Source organism: Phaseolus vulgaris, chromosome 1 (assembly GCF_000499845.2).
Source record: "Phaseolus vulgaris cultivar G19833 chromosome 1, P. vulgaris v2.0, whole genome shotgun sequence".
In the NCBI taxonomy this organism is placed as follows: domain Eukaryota; kingdom Viridiplantae; phylum Streptophyta; class Magnoliopsida; order Fabales; family Fabaceae; genus Phaseolus; species Phaseolus vulgaris.
The window spans coordinates 5071066-5098364 of NC_023759.2; the positions used below are offsets into that span (position 1 = coordinate 5071066).

General features: G+C 31.7%; 5 protein-coding genes across 6 annotated transcripts in view; 2 read left to right on the forward strand and 3 right to left on the reverse strand.

Annotated features, from left to right (window-relative positions):
- LOC137813292 (rust resistance kinase Lr10-like) overlaps positions 1 to 6950 on the reverse strand; it is a 53001-nt gene extending 46051 nt beyond the window's left edge. The window contains exons 1-2 of one of the 2 annotated variants that reach the window (XM_068615418.1): positions 6129 to 6949; positions 5699 to 5746 (exon numbers count right to left, since the gene is read on the reverse strand). In XM_068615418.1, the coding sequence (XP_068471519.1) occupies positions 5699 to 5746; positions 6129 to 6897 (817 nt within the window). In that variant the 5' untranslated portion in view covers positions 6898 to 6949. Of the gene's footprint in view, positions 1 to 5698; positions 5747 to 6128 lie in introns of both variants that reach the window. The other variant, XM_068615417.1, reaches the window with a different exon arrangement.
- Positions 6951 to 14563: 7613 nt separating this feature from the next.
- On the forward strand, positions 14564 to 15103 carry LOC137815357 (uncharacterized). The gene has a single exon (XM_068618501.1). It carries the CDS (start codon positions 14564 to 14566, stop codon positions 15101 to 15103), a length of 540 nt encoding a protein of 179 aa, XP_068474602.1.
- Positions 15104 to 18259: 3156 nt separating this feature from the next.
- Positions 18260 to 18987, forward strand: LOC137815358 (secreted RxLR effector protein 161-like). Its single transcript, XM_068618502.1, has 2 exons — positions 18260 to 18401; positions 18491 to 18987. The coding sequence occupies exons 1-2, from the start codon at positions 18260 to 18262 to the stop codon at positions 18985 to 18987; spliced, it is 639 nt and encodes a 212-aa protein (XP_068474603.1).
- Positions 18988 to 21037: 2050 nt separating this feature from the next.
- LOC137813293 (rust resistance kinase Lr10-like) lies at positions 21038 to 22317 on the reverse strand. The gene has a single exon (XM_068615419.1). It carries the CDS (start codon positions 22209 to 22211, stop codon positions 21213 to 21215), a length of 999 nt encoding a protein of 332 aa, XP_068471520.1. The 5' UTR covers positions 22212 to 22317; the 3' UTR covers positions 21038 to 21212.
- An 817-nt stretch (positions 22318 to 23134) lies between these two features.
- On the reverse strand, positions 23135 to 23922 carry LOC137813294 (uncharacterized). The gene has a single exon (XM_068615420.1). It carries the CDS (start codon positions 23916 to 23918, stop codon positions 23154 to 23156), a length of 765 nt encoding a protein of 254 aa, XP_068471521.1. The 5' UTR covers positions 23919 to 23922; the 3' UTR covers positions 23135 to 23153.
- Positions 23923 to 27299: the final 3377 nt, after the last annotated feature.

Sequence of the window (27299 nt, forward strand, 5' to 3'; positions counted from 1 at the left end):
TTTTAGGCCTAAAATTCTCACAGTAGCCCTTAGGCCTAACCAAAACAACCTTGTTTTCTAAGATAACTTGGTTTAATTATGGAATCACTAATTCAAATGACATTTATAGTCATTTGCTATCTTCCTCTATCGCCTTACTTACTTTGCTATCCCATAAATTATGCACTCTGATGAATTTCAAGCCATCTAGAAAGAAATTTTCTTTTAGCATATCCACCTTATTGTTGTCAAGCAACCTTATGATAAAAGCTTTTCTTCAACCATTATTGCTCTTACTCATTCACCAAAAATTGTTTCGCTTCCATCTACCTGTATTAGTGTTCATATTGTTTTACAATCTCACTTATGCTCGTGACTAATACTGAACTTTCCCCTTTACATCAAAGTCCCCATTATTTTGCTTTTTGAATTAGTTCCTTCGAGCTTACTTCACTTGAACACCATTTCTTTGTTCCTTCAATATTTTGCTACCAAATTTAGAAACTAAATAATTGGTAGTTAAAACATTGATAGCTAATTAGATACCAAATTAGAAACCATTTAACAATAATAGAAACTAATTTAGAAACCATTTTTTTTAGTTTTTAAAATGGTCTCTAATTTAGTTACTATAGCAACTAATTATTTTTTATTTCTAAAATTAGTTTCTATTTCATGTTTTTCTTGTAGTGCAAGTGTCTTGATAATTTGATTATTTTTTTATCTTAGAGTGTGTTTAATAATTTATATCACTATAAGAAAATCATTAAATAAAAATTAATTTTAGAAACTAAAAATAATTAGTTGTTATAGTGACTAAATTAGAGATCATTTTATAAACTAAAAAAAAATTGGTTTCTAAATTAGTTTATATTATTGTAAAATGGTTTCTAAATTGGTATCTAACTAGCAATTAAGATTTTTGCTACCAAATTTAGAATCTAAATAATTGATAGTTAAAACCTTGGTAGCTAATTAGATACTAATTTAGAAACTATTTAATAATAATAGAAACTAATTTAGAAACCAAAAAAGTTTGTAGTCTCTAAAATGATTTCTAATTTAGTCATTATAACAACTAATTATTTTTTGTCTTTAAAAATGGTTTCTATTTCATGATTTTTTTATAATGTATATTCATTAACAATATTTTGGACTTTAATTATGCAATTAGATAAATTATATATTGATTCAAAATGATGTCAAACTATTTCTTATAATTATGTTTGTGATGTAATATGAAGTAAGATAATTTGTAAATAATTGTGTTTATGAAGGATTTGTTTGGAATTAGATTGAATGCAGGTTAAAGTTATTATCAAAACTGGGGATGACAACGAGGAAAGGTGAGTGCAAGTTTGACTATACACATCCACATTAACGAAGTAAAAAGTTATTCTCATCCTTGTCTTATCCCATTAGGTATAATTTTTTTTGTCTCATTCTCATCCTCATTAGGTAATGGGTGTATCCATATTCACGCTCATACTCGTTCTCACACTCTCCCGAATATTAAATAAACAATGTTCTTACAAAAAAAGAAAAAAATCACAATAAAGAAAATATGTTATCAAATAACAATTACACGTAATAAAAATTTCATAACAATTTCAATATATTGTTTTGAAAATATTGAGGAGAAAATACCTTAGAGATTTGAGTGAACTTGGTAAATATTAAGCATGATGAATTGTTGAAAGAGAGAATGAAATTTTGTGTAACAAAAAAAATAGTTCTTGAAATGAAACAAAATTAAGAAACAAGAAAAAAAAAAAAATTTTAGGTTACCTAATAAACTAAGAGTTTACAAAATTTAATTCGATAAAATTGAGGTTTACGTTTCCTAAAATGTAATTTATCATTTGAAGAAACTCACATAAAGAAAAAAAAATGTATAATTGAGAATATAATTAAAGAGAAAATACCTTGAGGATTTGAGTGAACTTGATAGATATTAAATAGTTAAACGATTGGGAGAGTATGTAAAATAAGAGTTTTTCAAATGGAATGAAACAAAAAGCACGGATGAGAATAACAAAAATAAGTTTTCTAAATTATCTAATAAATTAAAAATATTTTAATAATTTAAAATAAAGATAAATATAAGAACAAGTACGATGCAAATATAGACATACTCATTCTCGTCTCCATACCCAATTTAAAATATTAAGTATTACTCATCATGCTCAAAGTTTATTTATAACCCATTTTTAAAACAAAACAAATATTATAAAAGTTATACATACAACAAATTTTTTTACTATAATGATCATATATTACTTTCACCAATTATTCATATCATAACCAATCATTGAAAGGGTTGAAAATTTTGAAAATAAAATAAAATTAAAAAATAGAAGGTTTAATTATAAATTATTGTCGAAAGTGGTTGGACAACAAAGATAAGGATAATGAATTAGACCAAGATAGTAGGAAGATGATGAATGAGCTATTTTGCATAATTACATAAGTTATTTTATAAACAAGAAACCCTGGAGACTGAATTGGTTAGAGAAAGGGGATTTGAATACAAAATTCTTTACAAAATATGTTTAAAGGATTGGTAATTGGCACTTAATGATGTGAACAACCTGTTATGATTAAAAAGAAATGAAGGATGGATTTAAGTTGCGATTTTCTTAGCATTAGGTTGGATAACATTGATTTCCCTACCATTAATTCAGAGAATAATCTATTTTTGACTGCTATAATCACAGGAAATGAAATAAAGGAAGTTGTTTGGGGATGTGATGGAAAAAAATGCCTTAAGACGGATGGCTATAATTTCAATTTTCTTAAAAGAAATTGGAGGGTTGTTAGTTAGGATATATTCAACGCTATTAATAGATTCTATACCTTAGGAAAATGACCTAAAGTACAAATGTTTTTTATCTGCCTAATTCCTAAGATTGACAACTCTCCAAAGTTGCAAGATTATAGAGCTATCTCACTTATAGGTTGTATTTATAAGATAGTTTCTAAAATTTTAGCAAAGAGGCCATAAAAAGTTCTGTGTAAAGTGATTGATATTAAACAATCTTTTTTTTTTAAGGCAATAATGTCTTTTAGATAGTATGTAATAGCCAATGAAATCATACATGAAGTAAAAAAAAAAGAAAAAAAAAGATTCTTTCATAGTTAAAGTGAACTTTGAGAAAACGTACAACTTAGTTGGAATTTCCTATTTTATATGATGAAAAAGTTAGGCTTTAGCTACAAATGGATTAGGACTTGTTTAGAATAATCTACCGTCTCAATGCTAGTAAATGATAGTCCTACGATGAATTTAAACTCGAAAAGGAGTTGAGACAAGGTGATCCTTTAACCCAATTTTTATTCCTCACAAGTAGGAGGAGGATTACCAGGAACTATAAAACAAATAGAGTGTAAGGGTATGTTTGATGATATCAAGATAGACAAGGATGATATTAACATTAGTATAATATAATTTCCAAATGACTACTTGTTTATTTGCCAGGCCTTAACTAAGAATATTTTGGTAATTAAAAGTATTCTCATATGCTTTTGAAATAGTCTCATGTATAAAATTAAGTTAGGAGGCTTGAGAGTAAAAATATCTACCATTCATAGATACTTTGAGTTGCTTAACTATTGTATTATGGGAATCCATTTAAATATTTATGCATTCCCATGTGGGGAAATCATAGAAAGAAGAATTTTGGTTAGATATGATAGCAAAAATAAGAAAGAGGTTAACTAAATGGAAAGGAAAACATATTTCCTTTTGCAAGTAGAATTACCTTAATAATCAAGTTAGTGTTATCAATTGTGCCTTTATATTATTTATCTCTGTTTAAAATGTCAATACTTGTATGAAAGCTGATTGTTAAGGTTCAAAGAGAGTTTTGTGGGATTGGGATCAAGAAGGAAGAAGGATTGCGTGGGTAAATTGGGAAGATATTTGCAAATCTAAATTAGTAGGTGGTTTGGAGATAAAAGATTTAAGATGTTTTAACCAGCGTCTGCTAGGTAAATGAAATGAGATTAGGAAATGATAAGGATGACTTATGGGTGAAAATTCTAAAATAAAAAATACCTTTCATGGAGATCTTTAATTGAAAATAAAAAGAATAAATGTGAGTACTTGTGGTGGAGAGATATTAGAAAATTAAGTGGGTTTGAAAGGGGAAAAAATGGTTTAGGGAGCATATTTTGTGGAAGGTTGGGTAGGGTAATATGATCTTATTTTTGAATGATACTTGGATAGGGGATAAGCCTTTAAGGGAGAAATATCCAAGAATATATAGTATTTTAAAACAAGAAAGAAAACTTAAAATAAAGGAGTTTGGATAACATACCATTGGACTTGGAAACTTATAGGTAGAGGAGGGATTGGTTTGAGTGAGAAAAACTAATGGTCGACAAATTGGTACATATTATTCAGGAGATTACAATACATAAAAAGATCAACTAGATGAGTGGGAGTGGAAGGGAGATAGAACTTGTTGGAATTCTATGCAATCTGCCTATACATAGTTTTCCCTTATAAGAGAATGATGTAAATTTTAATTATTTGTGGAAAGTTAAGGCATTACTCAAACCTTATTTTTTGTTTAAAGGGTATTCTTGAATAAAATTTCTACAATAGATAACTTGCTCAAAAGAGGTATCCAACTAGAAAGAACTTTGTGTGTTATCTGTAATCGTTTAGAAGAAACCAAAATCCTGTTTACATGTAGAATTACAAATCAAATTTGGAACATGTGTGATGTGTGGTTAGGGAGAATTATGATACATCATTGTAATGCTAAACAACACTTATAGAAAGGGTAAATAGGAAGGGTAATACATCATGTGGGTTTAAATAGGAAGGGTAACCAAATTTGGAAAGTTGTGTGGGTAGATGCAATGTGTAATTGTGGATACATAGAAATAATGTTATATTTAAAAATCTTAAACCAAATGACGTAAAAATCTATTCTATGGTATATGTTAAATCGTGGGCATGGATAACGAAGAAGTACACTAAGATCATAAAATCTTAACGTTAAACACCTGTGTTTTTTATTAGGCTACATAGCCTAGATCCTTCAATGTAGTTCTATGTAGGAAAAGTGTAACTTTTGTGCATCCTTGGTTATGTGTGTATCTGGGCTCTAGGCAACAAAAGCTTAAATCAGTGCTCTATGGATTACAAACATAATGGAACCTAGAACATAATCCTGGACAATTGTTGAGCAAATTATTATACTCTGTAATAAATTATGTAGCCTTTAGTTCAAATTTGCATGTCCATTATTTCAACTCATAGATTGAAACAAGGAATAACGAGTAGTGCGAATTTTACATCTGTTTTTGTGTGCAGAGGGGCTACAAACTGGTTTAGATCACTGTCTGGTGTAAGGGTGCTTCATATGTGTATTAATTGTAGCTAGGATTACAACTACTTTCTGTTGAGGTGTTGAAAGGTCTACCAGCCTAGTAATTATTTTTTGACATAAGGGTTTGGACTCTGTAAAGTCTCCTCATTTTATATATTTTTTATTATTGATAAAAAAAGTGGTTGAAATTTTTTAAAAACAAAATAAAATTAAGAAAAAAATACACTGACTGTACGTGGGCAAATCTTTTTTTTTAACAACATTTATATTAATGAAAATTTCAGAAGTCCTATTAAAATTCTATTTTAATAATTGTTAAAAGCTATACTCCAGTTGTGTAATTAAAGCATTGAGAAATTAAGATGATAAAATCTTACCTGGTTCTATTATTGTCTCTAGCAATTCCAGTATTGTATGAAAACCCTCTGAAATGAAGTAAAATGTGACTTTATAATAGTCTCAACAGTTATTCAAAAAAGAATATTTTCAGATTTTGATAAAGGTTATAGCGGTCAATAAGTTTAACAGTTATTTATTTTAAAAATAATAAATATTTAATTTAATGCTTATGTTCTTATAAATACATGTAAAACATAAAAAATAAAAAAAATACCATTTTTTGTTCTAAAAGTTCGTTGAATTATTAGAATGATATTTTGAAGATAATAATATATGTAAAATGAAACATAAAATATAGATGACTGAAAGTTTGTTTTGAAAAATTCTGAAAAAGTGGTTAACAGATTATCATTTGAAAATATATAATTATGTAAAATATGTCTTAATATTTGGTTTAGGATCACTCACCGCATTTAAGCTTCTGGTTAGAAGAGGCGAAATAGCAGAATCGATGTGGACAAAGGTTCTGACAGGCGAGTTCTATCCATGAAATCTCGAATCCATAGTTGAGTGCGGTGTGCATGGAAGAGTAGGAATGGTTATCGAAAGTGGAGAGAGAAGTGGGAGCAACAAGCTTTACCTCACACCCAACTTCTAAGTCCTCTGCTTTTAGGTCTCCACCAATTGCATATGCATACCCCTTCCCCTCCCACTTCACCCACTCTCCACTCTCCACATACTTCCCTTTCTCTCCCACCGAATGGTTACAATTCACAAACACTATATGCGAGAAACTCAATTCCCAATTTTCATAGGATCTTAGACCGGCTTGGTATGGATCCGAGTCGTAAAAGGAAGTGTAAGTGTAAGTGTCAGAGAAATTGGAACGAGAGAGGAAACGGAGAGGAAGGGAGGAGAGATTATGGTGTTGAAGAGCAGGATCAACCACTCTCACTGTGTAGTTATTGTAGTTTATTGACTGCACATGATATTTTGCAGAGTACAGATACAACACCGTAACGTTATTCTCACAACCAAGTTCATACCTTTCCTCACCACACTTTTCTGGGTCGCCTTTTAATCGAAATGGATAACTAATGTTGCTGATTTTTCCACAGGAAGAAAGGGGACAAAAGAGTTGTTGCTCGTCCTTGGTAGCAGAAATATGGTGGAGTAGAAGTAGCAGTACCACCAACACTGCTCTCTCTCTCCACATCATGTCCAAACTGTTTCTCATTGAATTCAAGTGCAAAGAAATCGAAGTTAGATATTTATATTTAAAACATCACACACTGAATATATAGCTATAAAGGACCACATTTTTCCTTTTACAAAATTGTTCGAAGACGTATATATGATACTTAAAACGTAGACTTTGACTCAGAAACCGCGTTTCTATCTTGTTTCCGCAACTCATTTTAATCCATACAAAATTTTAAATATTCGTGAAGTGCATGAATTTTGATTTCGGTACTTAATCATGTAATTTTGTTGATGGTGTTCTTTGAGTTTCTAAAACCATCCTAAATTGTTCGTTTTAAAAGCTTATATTTTGAAAATTAATTTTAATGACCTTAGAATTTCTGTGAGTCCCAAAATAATGTTTGTTTGGTTAAGAAACTTCAACATGTGATTATTGTTTTGGTGAATTTTTCCTCGAAAATGGCCTCATATGTTTCTTTGTGTTAATTTCTTGAACATATTCTTCTTGGACATGGGAGCAAGAAAGAGTGTGTGGTGGCAGAACGTAGCACTAACAATTTTATGTATGTGTAAAAGGTAACGGACAGAGAAAAACATATGGAAGCAATTCCAAACACGTAACCCAAAATTCCAGCATACTTTTCAACTTGTGGCCTTGAAAAACTCAATAATTAAAAGTGCGTTTCGAAGAATTTGACGTAGATCTCCAAAATTATAATGTGCCCAAAAATGTGTATGGTAAGACCTTGTGGACTTTGACCTTGATAAAGTTTATAAAAGTGAACAACTCAGATAACTCTTTATAGAATTAAACTCTTGAGTTACATAGGATGAGCCGTGAGATCCTCACTCGGCTAATTAGTAATTGAAAGAATAAAAAATCATTAAGCAATTTTTTTTGGTAGAAAAGCTAGCAGGAAATTTCTAAACCATGTTTTCTGCATGCAGGTATCAAAACCCTCAAGTGCATGTAGTTTATTCCATGAAACATTAAATTTTAGTCTTATGCTTGTTTCACACTATTATGTCCACAGCAACAAATTAACCAAAACCCTATTTATAGCCATTCATGTTCTTTGTACGCCAATTGCCACAACAAGAAGTTACTCACCACTAACTAGTTGGTATTAGTAGATTACATTCTGAAAACTCACCACAATTACTTGATCACTATCACTAAAATAAAAATAAAAATATGAATGTGGTGACGATTATTTTTATATAAAGTGATATTTATAAATGTCACAATATATATACGTGTAACATTTTCGCTTACGGTTATAGATTTAACCGCCACAAAGTTTAATATTCGCTTACGGTTATAGATTTAACCGCCACAAAGTTTAATATGACGATTTTATACAAATCGTTTTAACACTAACCATTTAATGTTTACACTAACCATTTAATGTTTTATATAAAGTGACGTTTTATGTGTATAATTAAAATTGTCGTAATTTATTTGATCGAAAAACAATTTCGGTGTAAAAACAACACATAAACATCGCTATATACTGTACAATATTTTGTTTTTATCTATCATTATTATAAGAACAATCTGAAAAGCAATACGTAAGTTTCAAGATAGTAAATTGAATACTAAATAAATAAAATTCAGTCACCAGTTTATAATCTCATTATTTAATAAATTTGTTTTCATAATTAAACAATTAAACAAATTTATAATACCATTTAATTAAATCTATTTTCGTAATAAAAAAAATTAAATACTACTCAAAGTTATAATAAACATTCATTGCATTGAAAACAGAACACAAAGTTAATAGTTGTTCAAAAGTACACCAAGATAAATACACAAAATATTTTTAAATATGATAACATTTTATTAGACTATTACAATCATCTCAGTTTTGCTTCCACCACTTGATCCTATTATTTTGTTGAGTGATAAAACACCATTTCCAACCTAAGGTGCCAACATCTAATGCTTAAAATAGATAAAAATTAATTTCAGATTATTCATTTTCAATTTTTATAATTATAAGAAGACATTAATAATAAATATTTAAGTATATTAAGTTATACCTCATTCCAATAATAGACATGATTTTAGGTTATTTGAAAAACTAGAGAGTTATAAAAATAAAGAAATGTATTTTTCTATTCAAGAATAACAACTAAATATACAATCATTGTAATTTTGAATTTCTTTAAAGTTTTTATTAAATAAAATTACAATTGCAATTACAACTACAACTAATTTATTTTATTGTTATCCTTAATGGGATGTTTTTTCTTACTCTTGAAAGAAATAAAATAATGTATATATTTGTAGTAGGCAAAGCTGTAGTAGGCAAATATAGGTTTCAATATTTTTCCATCTTCTAGCCTGAAACAATCTCAAATTATAGAAAAGCTTAGCATTTAGTTTGCTAAATGTAGACAACACTAATAATTAGCAAGATATTGATTCTAATTATCTAGTGGTCTGTTGGAGAGAGTTCATAAAATTTAGTTAAAGCGAGATTGTAGATAATCTGCTGAAAAGAGTTATTTATGTATTTTTCATTAATTTCTCATAGAAATTAATAGTAAACGCTCTCTCAACTGAGATTTCAGGTTATATAATGATGCTTAACATAAAAGTTTTGTAGGGATATTGTGTGCGGAAGCGTGATAATTTCAACACAAAGATTATGAGAAATTAAAGAAACAAGTAAAGTGAGAATGATATCAAAATTTTTAGGTGGAAAACCCCTTTAAATAGAGGTAAAAAACCACCGGCGAGAGAGCCAAAACAATGGTACTGGGAGTACAATGAATTCCTCTCAAGCTAATGATAAATAGCCCCAAAACAAAATTCTCTCTCTATATGGGTTAAACACTTACACCCAATAGCAGAAATAGAGAGTATAAGAAAAGAGAGAGGAAGCAAGTGTGTTTGCTGTTTGCTGTGTGTTACATTGCTTGAAGGAAACCACTATATACAGTGGTTCTAGGAGACAACAATAATAAATACAATTAATGGTAATTAACCTCCCATTGATGACAATTGATTGTGGCAATTAACTTCCTATTGATTGCAATTGATTGTGGCAATTAACCTCCCATTGATTGCAATTGATTGTGCTAAGTAACCTCCCAATTATGACAAGAAAACGGAAAGGTGAGTCATAAACCCACAAGTTTTTATAAAAAAAAGTAAAAAATGATATTTGGTTCATACATATACATTTGATCCATTTAGATAGTAACGTTCTAATGAAAAAGTAAATTTAATATACTTAAACAAATATCAATATATTTGATTGTTGGAGTTGCTAAATATAATGTGTTTCTTTTTTCTATGCCAGAAGAAAATTTTGTCTTTAATTAACGTTGGTATACATATCTTAGACCAAATTGACAAATGGTTACGGAAATTGAAAAATAATTTTTTAGTAAAATATGTTTTTCGTCATTCTAAATTTTTTTTAAACAGTTTTTCTTTCATTTATTTTGACTTATTTTCATACATCTGTTTGGAATTTGAGTTTTGGTTCTGGAGGTAACATTAATAGCGTTTATTAAGCACTATTCAAACTACTCTAAATATAAAAGTGGTATATTTTAAAAATAATGAATAAATATTGGAAAAATATTTAGAGCGATAAAAGTATAATTTTTGAGAAATATAAATAAAAAGTATTTTTTTTCTGTGTTTGTTTATTGTAACGCAGGGATCAGAATAAACAAATTAAGCCAATTTTATGTATGTCCACTTCTTTTACCGCAAACTAAAGCATATAAAAATTCTTGTCCAGATGATATTAAAATTAAAAAAAAAAATCTGTGTAAAATAAGTAGTTGTAAAGTGTGTGAACATTTTATATATATATATATATATATTATAATCAAAGCATACGTAAATTATAAGGTGATAACAATTGTAAATATAATTTTAAGGAATTAGTTTGAGAACCCAATTAAAGAAGTATTTCATGACTTACTTAAATAAAGACAAGACATAAATATGGAAAAATGATGGAAATAAATTTTTATATCTTGATTGAGAAACAATATTATATAATGCATTTGATTTTTTTGTACTTTAAATATTTGCAAATTATTCTAGGACTAAAAGTTCCACCACATGTAGAACTGTCGCGGAAATATCTTTCCATTAATATCCGTGTTGATAAGCTTTATTGAGTCACAATTTCTAATGAGTTTCACAGGTTTGTCTTATATAAACACTTCATATGAAGTACATAATTGACTCAGTCAAATGACAATATACGTAGAAATAATTCATATATTGAAATTAATAATTATTGATTTATTTTTAGCAGTTGAACGTACGTATACACTACCATTTAATGTATTAAAAAATTCACATCCATTAAAAATTAAAACATTAAATGAATACAAAATATAATCCAATCTCTCTATCGATGTTAAATGAATTTGAACAAGTGATATAGCTAATTGGACAACAGAATTCATATGTTCTTTTCATCAGACAACAACAACCCAAGTTGTGAGGCTTCTTCCTCATCATCAACTTATACTTTTTTTTTTCAACTTCCAATTATTATGTGTTGTAAAACACATAAATTGTTTTAGGTGAAACTTATGTGTCAACTTTCAATCATTATTCAACTTTCTACCAAACAATCTCTGATAGATTGCCCTCTGTACAAAGAGGAAAACAATTTGATGTAAATAATCGGAAATTGATCAAAGATGATTGTATTCTTGAAAACCTAAATTTATAAGAAAATTGACATATAAAAAGGAAAATTCAGTGGAGATTAAAAATTATGTTATTATTTTAAAGTGTCAATAAAATATTGTTGTATCGATAAGTCTATCATCTTTGCTTAAGACTCAGGTTGTGTACTCATAGGTTAAGCTTCAACCCCATCAGAAATATTATCTAAACTGAAGAGTTATTAGGGTTATTTGGTTTCAACGAGGGATTTACGAGAAGAAAGAAAATTTCACAAATCAAAGAATAAAAAATTAAGAAAATTTTTAGAAAAAATATTTCAACCTTATTTTTTCACAAATATGCAAAAAAAGAAGCATGACTAAATCAAAGAAAATAAAAGATCTCAGGACTAAATCAAACCAATAAAAAAGCATTTTCAAAACTTTTCTTACTTAAAAAAAAAGTTTTTAAAAATTATTTTATTTTATTTTAAATTTATCTTATTTTATTTTATTTTATATTTTTTTTCTTTTCCATTCACTTCCAACAAAACAAAAAAAATATGCAGAACACCATTCCAAAATTTGATCACCATATAATTTATCCTGAACGAACATTCATATACTAAATTCAAAAACTGAAGTCGAAATTATATTTTTCAAAAATCGAATTTCGATGACTTATCGAATGACCTTCTTCCACCCTTGGTCATTATCGGAAAAAATATCTCAAAAAAATCGACTCTCTGAAAACCAATTTCAGAGAAGTTTTTATTTGGAATAAACCAAAATCTCACCGTAAACATAAATCAGTGCGCTACTTGGAGAAATAAATCTCAAAGGTGCTATTTAGGGAATTAATTCCCAAAAGTGTTCCACTTGGGAAAAAAAGTCCGCTCGAGTCACTGCACACCAATTCTCATGCTTAAGCTTTTCCACTAAAATTGTTTGAGAAATTGAACCACTAAATCAAATAGCCAAATCACGTATTCACCAAATTTTCTACTAATTCACTAAATTGGTTAATAACACAAGCAAATACTGCATTGGTTTTCAATCAATTTGAACAATCAACACACCATATTTTTGCACCAAACCTGTACAGTAAAACAACAACACAAACATATTCTGTTTCCTGCTCCAAAATTTGAATCATAATATGGAGTGAATCATCACACAAAATATTTTTTTACAAAAACATTATCTGCAGCTTAAACCAATACAGAAATTGATACAACACAAATTGCTACGAAGATGATCAAGAAAGCAAAAGACAAAGCACATAGTGAATAGTCATCTTAGTAAACAATTTAAAACTCCACAAAGGATCACGTGTACCTCACTAGAGGAGCTGGACATAAACCAACTCACCAACTATTCTTCCTTTTGGTCTTCTTATAAGATATAAATATGTTGTAAATAATTTGGACTCTCTTGAGGGGTTCAAATAGTAGAATAAGCAGGAATAGGTGCCTATAACATAATGAGGGTGTAGTTATCATTTTAGTTTGTTCCTAGCCCTTTAGGAAGAAAATTTGACTAGTTTCTAGATGAACAAGTCTAGGGTGCGATTTTGACTTAGTCAAACCCTAAAGGAATCCCTCACACATTTACTACCCTACCCTTGCCCTTCTTGCCCACCAAGGCACCCATTCCTATAAATAGGGTGTCTTACTCCATGTATTTTCATGTTGAAATTGAATAGAAAAGTTACTCTACATAAATTACGTGAGGTTTTGTGAGGCTTGTGTCCTCTTAGCAATTAGGTCTTATCTTGAGTGAGTTGAGAGCTCTCAAGTGGCAGCCCTCTACACTTATCTTGGAGGAAACCACATTTCAAGTGGCGTGTCCCTTCTCTTCCACCACCATAAGCATTCTTTCCTTAATATCTTTTTCAATTGTTTTCCATTTCGCCAATTTACTCTTTGGTTTATGTTGTTGTCTTGTTTGATTATCCATTCCACCTCCTTTATTACATTGTCTTCCTTTCATGCTCTTTAATTTCCGCCATCATTATCATTCACCATATACTTGTATTTTTTCTTTGCCATCTAGAAGTGAACCTTCACACTTTTCGTGTCCAGTGGGAATCTTCTTTGGGTTCTCACCATATACTTGCTAAAATATCAATCATAAGTAAAGTGTCACCTCTAAAATGGAACAATCTAAAATCAACTCACATCACAAATTGCTTCAAAAACTCTAGCACAAATTCAACGCGAGTTTTTACAAATCACTAATTCATGAACAAAATAACTAAACTTCTCTAATTTTCAAAAATTTCACAAGATTGAACAATTCCTATTAGAATCGCACTCAAATGGAACTCTAGTGTAGAATTAACGTACCTCTTACTTAGTTGTCAACGTTGTAGGATATTTGACAAAGTTTAAGATGAATAAGTCAAGCTAGTTTTTAGGAGTTGAATAAGTCTGTTGCAGATTTTATTTTTTTTAATAGTGGTTCCTATTTCTTAGTTGTTTGTTCCTTAGGTTTCGGTCTTTCGATGGTTGTAAGGCTTCTATAAAAGTCATTCTCTTTTCATTGTGGAATATACAAAATATTTCTATTATTTGATATCAGAGCTACACATAGGAAGAGTGTTTGGGAGGAAAAACACAACACTGAAAATGGCAGACACTACAAGTTTCATCGCACCTGTCATACCAAAATTCGATGGAGATTACGACCACTGGAGTTTGCTCATGGAGAAGCTTCTTCGATCCAAGGAGTACTGGAGCATCATTAAACTAGGTTTTGACGATCTGAGAAAAAATGAATCACCTACTCCGACTAAGAAAAAGGCGTTTGAAGAAGCTATTCTCAAGGATCTCAAAGCCAAAAACTACCTATTTCAATCAATTGACAAAACCATGTTGAAAATTATCACTAGGAAGGAGACAACCAAACAACTATGGGAGTCCATGAAAATCAAGCATCGAGGAAATGCTAGAGTGGAACGCGCACAACTATAAAGGCTAAGGAAAACTTTCGAAACCTTGGAGATGAGGTTGGAGAACGAATAAAGGGATATTTTTTCAAGAGTCATGGAGATCGTCAACGACATGAGAAATAGTGGAGAAGAATTAGATGATGTCAAGATTGTTGAAATTTTTTTAAGAAGTCTCACAGACAACTTCAACTTTGTGGGTTGCTCCATTGAAGAATCAAAGGATATTGATAGCCTTATTGTTGACGAGTTACAAGCATCACTACAAATACATGAGAGCAAGGTGGTTGAGAGAAGGAGTGAAGAGCACGTTCTGCAAGTGGAAAATGTGTCAAGGAACGCTCAAAGAGGAAAAGGAGTTTACAGAGGACGAGGAAGAAGCAGCTATAGAGGTAGAGGAAAATCCTTTGTAAACAGAGCAACCATTCAATGTTTTCGATGTGGAAAACAAGGTCATTATCAGTTCGAGTGCACTAGTGACGAAAAAAGAGTCAACTATGCCGAGTTTGACGAAGAAGAAGAATGTTTACCAATGGCGCATGTGGACGTGAGCAATACTAAAGAAAGTGGCATATGGTTTTTGGACTCCAGATGCTCAAACCATATGGCGGGGAAAAATCTTGGTTTGTTTATCTAGATGAAGGTTTCAAGCATTCTGTTCGGTTGGGAAACAACTCAAAGATGGTGGTTCTAGGAAAAGGAAAAATCAGATTTGCAGTAAAGGGGATAATTCAAGTATTGACTGATGTTTATTATGTACCGAATCTGATCAACAACTTGTTGAGCATTGGACAACTTCAAGAGAAGAATCAGTCCATTATGATCAAGAATAATGTGTGTAAGATATATCATTGTAAGAGAGGGATAATCATGGAGACTCAAATGACGATGAATCAGATGTTTCTAGTTTACGCTAAGAAAAAACCAACATCTGACAACTGTCTCAAGGTGGAAGAAGAAGACGTGGTTTCTCTTTGGCACAAGAGGTTTGGACATTTAAATAATAAATCCATTAAGATTATGGCAAAGAAAGGAATGGTGAAAGGGTTACCTAGCTTGAAGGAGGATGTTAAGGTGTGCACAATATGCAATATGGGAAAACAACAACGAGAAAATTTCCCAAAGAAGAGCAAGTGGAGAGCAACAAAGAAACTAGAACTAATTCATGCGAATCTATGTGGTCCAATCACCCCAACGTCTCACAGTGGAAAATAGTATATGTTCGTGCTCGTCGATGATTTTTCCCAGAAAACATGGATTCATTCTCTTGCAGAAAAAGCAGAAATGTTGAGGCTTTCAAAGAGTTCAAAATTTCTGCTGAAAAAGAAGCTAAGACTGTCATTCGGGGTCTGAGGATAGACAGAGGAGGCGAATTCACCTCAGACAAATTCAACAAATTTTGCAGAGAGCATATCATAAAACGACAATTGACGGCATCGTATACTCCTCAACAAAACGGAGTAGCAGAGAGGAGAAACTGAACTATAATGAACATGGTGCGTTGCTTGCTCTTCGAGAAAGAAATGCCAAGATTTCTATGGTCAGAAGCAGTTAGATGGACAGTTCATGTTTTGAATCGAAGTCTCACAAAGGCAATAAAAGATAAGGTGCCTGAAGAGAGATGGACAGAAATCAAGCCAAAGGTTGACTATTTCAGAGTTTTTGGTTCAATAGCTCACGTTCATGTTCTGACCACTGGTGCAGAAACATAAAACAAGTGCGGCTATTTCGAATTTATAAATGCGACTTTATAGCTGCATTTGATCAACACGCATTTGTAAATCAAGAAATACAAATGCGGCTATATAGCCGCATTTATAAATACCATTTACAAGTGCAGCTATTTGTTTTAGCCGCACTTGTATATGTAAATCATTAAAAAAAATTAAAATTTTTAAAACATCGTCAATCTTGTGTGAAGGCAACGTTGATGAAGAGTCACGGGAGCGCCAACAACGATGGCAACAGCAGAAGCGGCGGCGGACAGGGAAGCAACGATGGAGCAAACCAAAAAATCCACAAGAACCCACGAAGACAATGAAAGAGTACTGAGTAATGCAAGAAACCAAACAATGTAAGAAAAACGAATGTTAGCCAACGGAACAGTGCTTCGAGACCACCAATGCAAGGAAAAAAACATATATAAGAAAAACGAAAACATCTATGCATATATTTGTGAAAATGAAGAGGAAGGAAGAGAGCTCAAGAAACTTACATTGACACAAATGGAATGCAAATGCAGTAGAAGGAGACGAACTCAGAGTGCGAACGTGAAACGAAGGCAAAGACGAGAAAGAAAGTATGAAATTGTGTGTGGCGCGCTTCAAAATTTAGGGTAAAAAAGGATTTACGAATGCGGCTAAAGGTAAAACCGCATTCGTAAATCAAAGAGTTTTGATTTACGAATGCGGCTATTTGTATAGCCGCATTCGTAAATCAAGCACTTTGATTTACAAGTGTGGCTATACAAATAGCCGCATTCGTAAATCAGGCGCTTTGATTTACAAGTGCGGCTATATAAATAGCCGCATTCATAAATCAAAACTCTTTGATTTACGAATGCGGTTATACAAATAGCCGCATTCGTAAATCAAAATAATTTCAAAAATGCCACCGCGTTTTTTACGAAAGCGGGTAGCGCAAAAGCTGCACTAAATAAAGAGTATCCTTTTCTTCTTTTTGCATTAGTGGACACAAAAGAGAATCAAGCTTGATGATCGAAGTCATAGATGTATCATGCTTGTAGTTAGTGAGGTATCAAAGGCTTATCGACTGTATGATCCAATCACGAAGAAAATCACAATAAGTAGAGATGTTATTTTCGAAGAAGAAGCGCAGTGAGACTGGACATTGAGTACACCAGAGCATAACATATTCACATGGGATGATGATGATGGAATTCTCGAAGGAGAACAAACTGAGGACGAATATGAGGGAGAAGGACCTGAAAATTCTGAAGCAATAAATGCTCTGAGAGAAGAAATAGAAGAGATCACTACAACAACAATTTTTGTGCGTGAACGTGAAAAACAATAAAAAAGAGCAAGAAAGCCGCTTGGATGGATGCAAGATTTTGTTAATGGAGAAGAAGAAGATGATAATTGGGCAAAATATGTTTTTTTCATATGTAATGATGATTCGATAAACTTCTCTAAAGCGGAACTAAAGCGGAAAAGGAAGAAAAGTGGAATAAAGCAATGAAGTTGGAGATTTAGTCCATTGAAAGAAATAACACTTGGGAACTCACATAATTTCCAATAGGAGCAAAGACAATCGATGTCAAATGGATATACAAAAACAAAGCTGAATTAAGAAGGAAATGTCGAAAAATGCAAAGCACGTTCAGTGGCGAAAGGCTACTCTCAAACAACAGGGGTGGATTATACAGAAGTTTTTGCACCAGTGACCAGATGGGATACAATTAGGAGTATTCTTGCAGTAGCTGCCCAGCAAGGTTGGTGTGTTTATCGACTCGACGTCAAAAGTGTTTTTCTATACGGTGAATTGAAAGAGGAAGTCTATATTGATCAACCTGAAGGGTATCTTAAAGTAAGGGAGGAAGACAAAGTCTATCGTTTTAAAAAGGCTTTCTATGGCTTAAAACAGGCGCCAAGAGCATGGTTAAGCAAAATTAAGAGTTACTTTACAAAGGAAGGGTTCAAGAAAAGTGACTATGATCACACCCTGTTCTTTAAGAAAACAGAAAACAATTTATTGGTGGTAAGTCTTCTATGTTGATGACTTGATTTTTACTGGAGGTGACGAGATATTGTGCGTAGAATTCAAGTCCTCAATGCAGAAAGAATTTGAAATGATGGACATGGGAAATAAGTATGGAAAGGAGTATGCAAAGGAGGTGTTGGAGCGTTTTAATATGGGGAACTATAACTCTGTCAAAAATCCAATAGTTCCAGGAACTACTGTTTCAAAGGAAGGTATTAAAAGAGGTGATGCAACACTCTACAAGCAACTTGTTGGCTGTCTAATGATCTTACGGTAACAAGACCTGATTTGATGTTTGTAGTGTGTTTGATTTCACGCTTTATGTCTGACCTTAAGGAAGAACATATGTTGATTGCCAAAAGAGTACTAAGATACGTAAAAGGAACACATGACTTTGGAGTGTTCTATGGGAGATCGTCAAAAATAAATTTGTTGGGATACACGGATAATGACTATGCTCGAGATGTAGATGACAGGAAGAGCACCTCTAGATATGTTTTCTTGCTAAATAGAGTTGTAGTTAGTTGGAGTTCACGAAAGCAAGACATTGTCACTCTTTCCTCAACCAAAGTTGAATATGTTGCAGTGAGTTCCTCTGCGTATCACTGTGTTTGGCTAAAAGGGATGTTGTGGGAATTAGGATTTGTAAATGGTGAATGCATAGACATTATGTGTGACAACAACTCAACGATTAAGTTATCTAAGAATCCAGTCATGCATCAGAGGACAAAACACATTGATGTTAGGTATCACTGCTTGCGAAACTCGTGTGAAACTAGTGTAATGAAGAAATCATGAAGCTGATTTTGTTGGAATAAATGATCAAGTTGCAGACATCATGACTAAGCCTATCACGTTGGATCACTTGGTGAAGCTCATGAATTTGCTTGGAGTTCGAATGATGAAAAATTAAACAACAACATCAGTTTAAGGGAAGAAATTATGAATATTTGACAAAGTCTTAAGATGAATAAGTCAAGCTAGTTTTGCAGATTTTTTTTTTCAAGAGTGGTTTCTATTTTTTAGTTATTTGTTCTTATATTTCGATTTTTCGGTGGTGGTGGTAAGACTTCTATAAAAGTCCTTCTATTTTTATTTTTATTGTGGAAAATACAAAATATTTCTATTAAACGTCACTGGAATTCCACCGTAGCGCCTGAATTCACCGTTTCCAACTTCAATTTGCTTGAGTAATTTTTCGTTCGCACAAATTGCTTCAAATTCAGTTTACAAGATTGAATCAGAACCACCGAAAATTAATCACCATTCCAATAATCTTCTCCGTTCACTAATTTTAGGTCACCGGAAACTGCTATTTCCGTTCACCGATTCCGTTCGTCAGAATCCGCAAGAGTTCTAGTCACAAATCGCAAATAAAGAATTGCACCGATGCACGCCAATGAATTCGTTTTTGTTTCTGCCTTTTCAATATCGTGCCAAGAACTCCAGCAAAATTGATGAACACAATGGGAAAACGTAAATCGGAAAGTTGCACAAACAATCTGTTCACCTCTCTCACCAGCCAACACCTTTTGCACAACACGGTGAAGATAAAATAAATCACCGATCTACTTTTTCATTTCAGCTGCTTCTCCTATCAATTTCTGACCAAGCTTCGAGACATGAATCGGTTCAGATGGAGCAGAAGAGGATTTGAAAACTTCTGATATTACAAAATCGCGCCAAAAACTCAAGCAGAGAATCAACGTGGATGAAGACACATCAAGAATTCCACATAATTTTGAATAAGAAATCAAATTTGATATTCTCACCTCTACAGACTTCTTTTTACACCACAGAATATATTTTTGGAAAATTTCGAAAATTTTCAAAAATAAATTTTGGAGAAGATGATAATGAAAATCTAACTTTAAAGAAAATTGGTAATATGATCTAATAAAAAATTATGAACTCAAGAATGAAAAATAAAAGCACTCAAGACTCTAAAACAAAAATTGATTTTTCTTTTGAAGAAGTTCCACTAATAGAGTTTATGACAAATTTAAACTAAACATAATTCTAGACAAAATATTTATAATTTTAAAATTAAAATAACTCAATTATAAGAAAATTTCATCCAACAAAATTTAAAAAAACTCAAGAAAGTTCATTTTTTTTTATTCATGATAAAATATGTATTAACTTCTCATATTAGACAATGTCTTATCATTATTCTTCAATCAACAAATACCTACTTAAAGGACTATATGTAAAAATGACAATAGTTCAATGTATCCATTAATGTTTAGATATTTTATAATTAACGTCAGTTTAATCGATTCTACTCGCGTTTCTCTTTTTTCTTGTAGTCAAATTAGAATTCTAGACTATAATAATATCTCATTTAGGTCGACGGAAAGTTTGAAAACTAATCTCATGTTTGCAATACTAAATATTAGAAAAATATAAATCATGATGGCTTAAAAGCATTTATTTGTATTTAGTCAATTGTCTTAACCAATATTAATCATATAAATTATCACCTATTAATGAAATATTTAGAAGTGATAAATAATAATTTTGTAAACATATTTATATAATTGTTTAAAATATAAATTGTTTGAGTGTGCATGATAATGTTTGCAATTTATTATATATACTTTAACAAATATTTAGAAATGTGACAATGTAAAATTAAAAATCAATAAAAAATATATTAAAAATTACAATATAAAATATTTAAGTTAAAACTTAATATCTGCGAAAAGAGTTTTTTTTTTAATTTAAATATAATAAACTATCTGTAATCATCACTTAAACAAGAGAAAAATAGCACGCCTTCTGTCTTAAATCATCGCGTGTAATCATTACTTTTGCTTAATTACATCCAAAGCAGAAATTTTGGCCATTTTGCATGCAATTCATGTAACTATTTTAGAACGTAATACCATGTCCTTGTATCCCATAGTTCACTACAAAATACAAAATAATATAAACAAGTGAAACATCAAGGACAACCAAGTGTTTAGAAAAAAGGAGGATGCAAATAACTAGTCTTACCAGTAAATAGTTTCAACACTTAATTAGCTAGAGTTGGTTGTTTGATAGTCAGTCACTATTTCATCTTCTAGAAATAAAATAGGCTTTGGAGGTATTTCCAAGTCTTCAATATCCCCTTCAAGCATTTTCACTACTCTATTCATTGAGGGTCGATCATTTGGTTTTAGTTGTATACACCATAGTGCAACTATGATCATTTTCTTTGCTATTTTATTTTCCTCCTCTGTCACATCTCCGATATCTACGTCTTCCTCTTCCCGAATATAATCATGTATCCAAAGGGGAAAGTAAAGTTGACTTGAGTGATCTGCATGAGTATTTAGATTCTTCCTCTTACTTGCCATCTCCATCAATAACATTCCAAAGCTATAAACATTAGCCTTATAGGATATTCCTCCAATATTATTATAAAACAATTTTGGAGCCATATATCCAATGGTTCCTCTTGCTGCAGTCATTGTGACGATGCTATTATTTATTGGATATAACTTTGCCAATCCAAAGTCAGAAACCTTAGGGATGAAGTTTTCATCTAGTAAGATGTTATGGGGTTTGATGTCAAAATGCAAAATTTGCATCTCACACCCATGGTGGAGATAAGCAATCCCACGAGCCACTCCTATTGATATATTATATATCTTTTCATAGCTTAAATGTATATTTCTCTCTTTTGAGAGAATAAATTTATCAAGAGATCCATTGGGCATGAATTCATAGACAAGAGCACGCTTTGAGCCACTAACACAAAATCCAATTAACTTTACCACATTTTGATGATGTATCCTTCCAATGGTTGCAACTTCACTGATAAAATTTTGTCCATTTCCTTTGCATTTCCCTAACATTTTGATGGCGACATAAGGCCCACTACGCAACTTTGCCTTAAAGACATAGCCAAATCCTCCTTCGCCTAACTTATCTTTGAAACCTGCAGCCATCTTCTTAATTTCCTTGTATGAGTATCTAATATGTGCCAAACTATTTTGCTGAAGGTAATTTTCAATATTTTCATACATTGACATATGTCTTTTTCTCCATTTACGTATAAAAATAACAATTAAGAATGGCAACCCAAACAAAACTTTGTAAGCCCATAATATAGAGATATATATGAGAATATCGGCAAGAAGTTGTTACTTGAGTGATTATTACACTAATAATATAATGCAATAAAGTATATGAGAAAGTAAATTATCATTCATAAAATCCAAACTTTACTCATCTATTTACTTAGTAACATTACAAAAAGTGTAAATTTAATTATCAATAAATTTCTTTTTTAACGTTGCTATCTATGAATAAATTTTCCTGTAACATTAATGTGTTCTAAGACCTAATTCAGTGATGGTTGTAAAAAATGCAAACAATTTTTTTAAAATAATTTCTTTATTTAGTTTCTATAAACTTTTAATAATTATAATTTTGTTTCATGTGGATTGTCTATTTTATGGTGTACGTTGTAATGATGAAATAGAGACAATAATACACCTGTTTTGTAGAATGCAAAATGATTAGTAAGGATAAATGGATAGGAGTTGATTCGGTGTCATAATGATACTAAGTTTAACTATTAATAGTTTTACTCAGTTCACTTAGAGTTGTGGGTTAGATGTCAGCTGGTATACAACAGGCTCGTTTAAATTCCGTATTATGAAAATTTTGGAAAAAGAAACTAGTATCACAACTAATTTTGGTACGTAAATGGAACATGTTCGCAAATGGAGGCTGATTACTCTCTCATATTTTGTATAAAGGAGTTGAGTTGTATTATCTTTCAAATGTTTTATTTAACTTTATTAATTCTTTGCTAATACAAAAAATAAAAATAGATAAAAAATTCTCACCTTTTTCATATACTATTATTAGTTCTTCCAGTATTCCTGTATCACCCAAAAACGAAGGAAAATATCAATTTCAGAACTGTTAATCTCAATAAAAATATATGTTTGACATTTGGATTAGGATTACTCACCAACAGCATACGGGCATTTAAGCTTCTGGTTATAAGAGTCGAAATAGCCATAACTAGGGAAAAATAGACAATGTTTATGACATGCTAGTTTTATCCATGAAATCTCGAATCCATAGGCGAGTGCTGTGTGCATGGAAGAGTAGGAATGGTTATCGAAAGTGGAGAGAGAAGTGGGAGCAACAAGCTTTACCTCACACCCAATTTCTAAGTCCTCAGCTTTTAGGTCTCCACCAATTGCATATGCATACCCCTTCCCCTCCCACTTCACCCACTCTCCACTCTCCACATACTTCCCTTTCTCTTTCACCCAATCCTTACAATTCACAAACACTATATGCGAGAAACTCACAGATTTCCAATTAAAAATGGCACCTAGACCGGCTTGGTATTGATCCGAGTATAAAGTGTAAGTGTCAGAGAAATTGGAGCGAGAGAGGAAGCGGAGAGGAAGGGAGGAGAGGTTATGGTGTTGAAGAGCAGGATCAACCACTCTCACTGTGTAGTTCTTGTAGTTTATTGACTGCACATTATATTTTCCAGAGTACAGATACAACACCGTGACGTTATTCTCACAACCAAGCTCATACCTTTTCTCACCACACTCTTCTGGGTCGCCTTTTAATCGAAAAGGGTAATTGATGTTGGTGATTTTAGCACAGGAAGAAGAGGGGCAGCCACCATGAATTTTCCGGACAAGAAGTAGCAGTAGCACCATGAATGCCCTCTCTCTCCACATCATGTCCAAACTGTTTCTCATTTAATTCAAGTGCAAACAGATCGAAGTTAGATATTTATATATAACACAACACAGACCGAACTATATTTATAATTATGAAGGACCACGTTACTTAAAACGTGGTCTTTGACTCGGAGACCGCGTTTCTACATGGTTTCAAATATTCGTGAAATGCATGAATTCTGATTTAGATATTCGTGTAGTAATTCTGATTTCCTTTCTTGCTTTCTTCTTCATGTATTTTTCTGAAACATAATACATAAAGCAAGGTTTTGTTATGAATCTTTGCAATAATCCCGCAAGCTCATATTACTTGGAGAAAATTCTGGAATTGCGGTTATCTCTCCTCAACTCAATGGAGAAAATCCCTTCGCAAAAAGGGAAAATTGTGGTATTAAAGTTCACACCCTCCTAGTTAAGTTTGATCTTGTTGGTACTTATTCCACCATAACCCTCCAAGAAAAGGTTTGAGCATTTTGGAATGCTTTGACATTCTCAAACAAATTGAGTAAAGTATTGTTAGCACTCACATAGGTATTTTTTAATATAGCATATGATGACTTGAAATAGAGAATAATCTAGGGAATTTTTGTTTAAGGGTCACCTCTCCTAACTATACTTTCAATAAGTGATTGATAGATGTTATTTATTGACTTATTTTTCTACATGCCCTTTGTGACGTTATAGGTAAGTTTCAATATTAAGCCTCTAAGGCTCGGCCTGAGGCTAGTAGGATGTATGGTATTATAGGTAGGTTATGATCTATATAACGATAATTTGAATTGAATGGGAGTCAATTCTAGAAAAAATCCTACTATTATATATTATATATAATTGATGAGTCCCATTAATGTCTCCTAGACATTTAAGACAATTTAAGGAAAGAATAAAGTGTTAAAGTACGACCAAATACAAGAAATGGGGTGAATTGTTTTCACAATATTTTCGTAATATGGAGTCAACTTGAAATTTTAATAAAATCAATTAATTGATTTATCTGTTCAACTAATTATAAAAAGCACAACAAGTATATATTAAAAAATTAAACTAATTGTTATGAGAATTCAACCAATTGATTTAAATGCAAAAAGTAGAAGGTTATTAATTAAATAGATATATTGTAATTATTGTATTAACTATTCCTATTTTATCGAACCCAAGTTCTTTCTTTGACTAAAGAAACATTAACCACTAGACCAGACAAGTTCTTTAGTCATATTATCACTTTTATTATACTTATTATTATTAATATTATTAATATTGTTAGTATTGTTAATAATAACTATAATAAAAATCATGATAATACTAAAGAATTTGTGTGTGGTAGTGGTTAAATTTTCTTTGGTCACGGAAGGAACTTGGTTTTGAATCCCATCTATTGCAAATTTTATAGAGGACATGCACGTAGACGTCGTGGTCACGGAAACAACAATGAAGAAAGAGGACAAATGAACCAACAAAACTGGCGTGGACGAGGTCGTGATCTTGGTGGTCATTCACATCATTCAAATGTTGAATGTTACAATTGCAAGAAATATGGACACTATGCAAAGGAGTGTTATGCCAAGAAAAAAGTGGAAGAAAGTGCAAATTTAGTGGAGGAAGATGAGACAAAAGAGGGAGAAATTCTCATGATGGCCAATGAAGGTGTCATTTTGGATAGTGACATGGTATGGTATCTAGACATTGGTGCTAGTAATCATATGTGTGAGCACAAATATCTCTTTCTTGATATACAAGAGATAGAAGATGGACATGTGTCTTTTGGAGACTCAACAAAAGTTTCAATCATAGGTCGGAGAAAAATATGTTCTTCCCAAAAGGACAAAAAAGAATGCACTATGGAGGATGCTCATTATGTACTTGATTTGAAGAATAATATTCTTAGTATGGGACAATAGTTGGAGAAGGGTTATTCGGTTTCCATGAAAGACCAGATTTTGCACTTGAAGGACAAAAATGGACGAGTGCTTGCAAATGTGGAGATGGCGAATAATCGAATGTTCAAACTTAACTTAAAGAATACATTGTTGGAGAAGTCCTTTTGTGATGAAAAAAATTGAGATTGAAGATTTAAGAGAAAAATCAAGTAGTTTGAAAGAATTTTGCAATTTTCTGAATAATGAAAAAGCAAAATCTTCTAAATGAAAGGAGTGTCCTACTATCTCAATTGGAGAGTGTTGAAGAAAAATTTGGTAACCTGGAAAGAAGGTTTACAAAATTGGAAGAAAAATATATTGATATGGAGAAAGACAAAGAAAGTAGAGTCAATCAAGTTGAAGAACTCCATTTGTTACTTTTGGCACAAAAGGAAAAGGTGAATGAATTACAATCTAAATTAGAAATCCATTATAATTTTACAAATTCCCTTGAAGCTATCAAGAAGCTAAGGGTAGAACCAAAGGTGAATGACAAGTATCTTCCATCTTTTGTTAATACTTCAGATAGTATGATTGCAGGGTGCAGTAAAGTTGTTTGTGACAATAATGGTTTTGATTTGAGAAAAGACAATAAATGGAATGCTGTCAAGGCATCATCTGGAAGGGATATATGGTCTAATCATTATGTTCCAAGCTCATTGAAGCCGCAGTCTTTCTTAAATCCTTTTAATTCAAAGGGTGAAAGTGCAAAAGATTTTATTTGGGAGACTAAAAGTATTTCAATCCAGAACTCTGCATGGGTTGGTGCAGTGAAGAAGACTGAAGTTGCTTTGAATTCATAACAATGTGGTGACTGTTGGGAAAATATTGAAAATGTGGGTGATGACGATCAGAAAAAACAATCTGAATAAAGAATATGAAAGGTTTAAGAGAGGAATTGGTTAACATTAAACTCAAAGCAGTCATTAGTTTTATTTAGAAATTTGAATGGTCAATAATTATTAGCTTTAATCATAGTTTTGAATGTCATTTAAATTGTGATTTTAAATGTAATTTATAGTATAACTTTGATGAGAGAGAATGTAGAATTTGAAAAGTCTATTGTAAGACTATTTCCAAAAATTGTATTCTTATTTGAAAAGTAATAGTGAAATAAAAGTTTTATTCTCGGTTCATACTCGAAACTCAGAGATTCCCAATTTTCATAGGGTCTTAGACCGGCTTGGTATGGATGCGAGTAGTAAAAGGAAGTGTAAATGTAAGTGAGAAATTGGAGCGAGAGAGGAAACGGAGAGGAAGGGAGGAGAGATTATGGTGTTGAAGAGCAGGATCAACCACTCTCACCGTGTAGTTCTTGTAGTTTATTGCCTGCACATCATATTTTACAGAGTAAAGATACAACACCGTAACGTTATTCACACAACCAAGCTCATACCTTTTCAGACCACACTTTTCTGGGTCGCCTTTGAATCGAAAAGGGTAATTGATGTTGGTGATTTGACCACAGGAAGAAGAGGGGAAA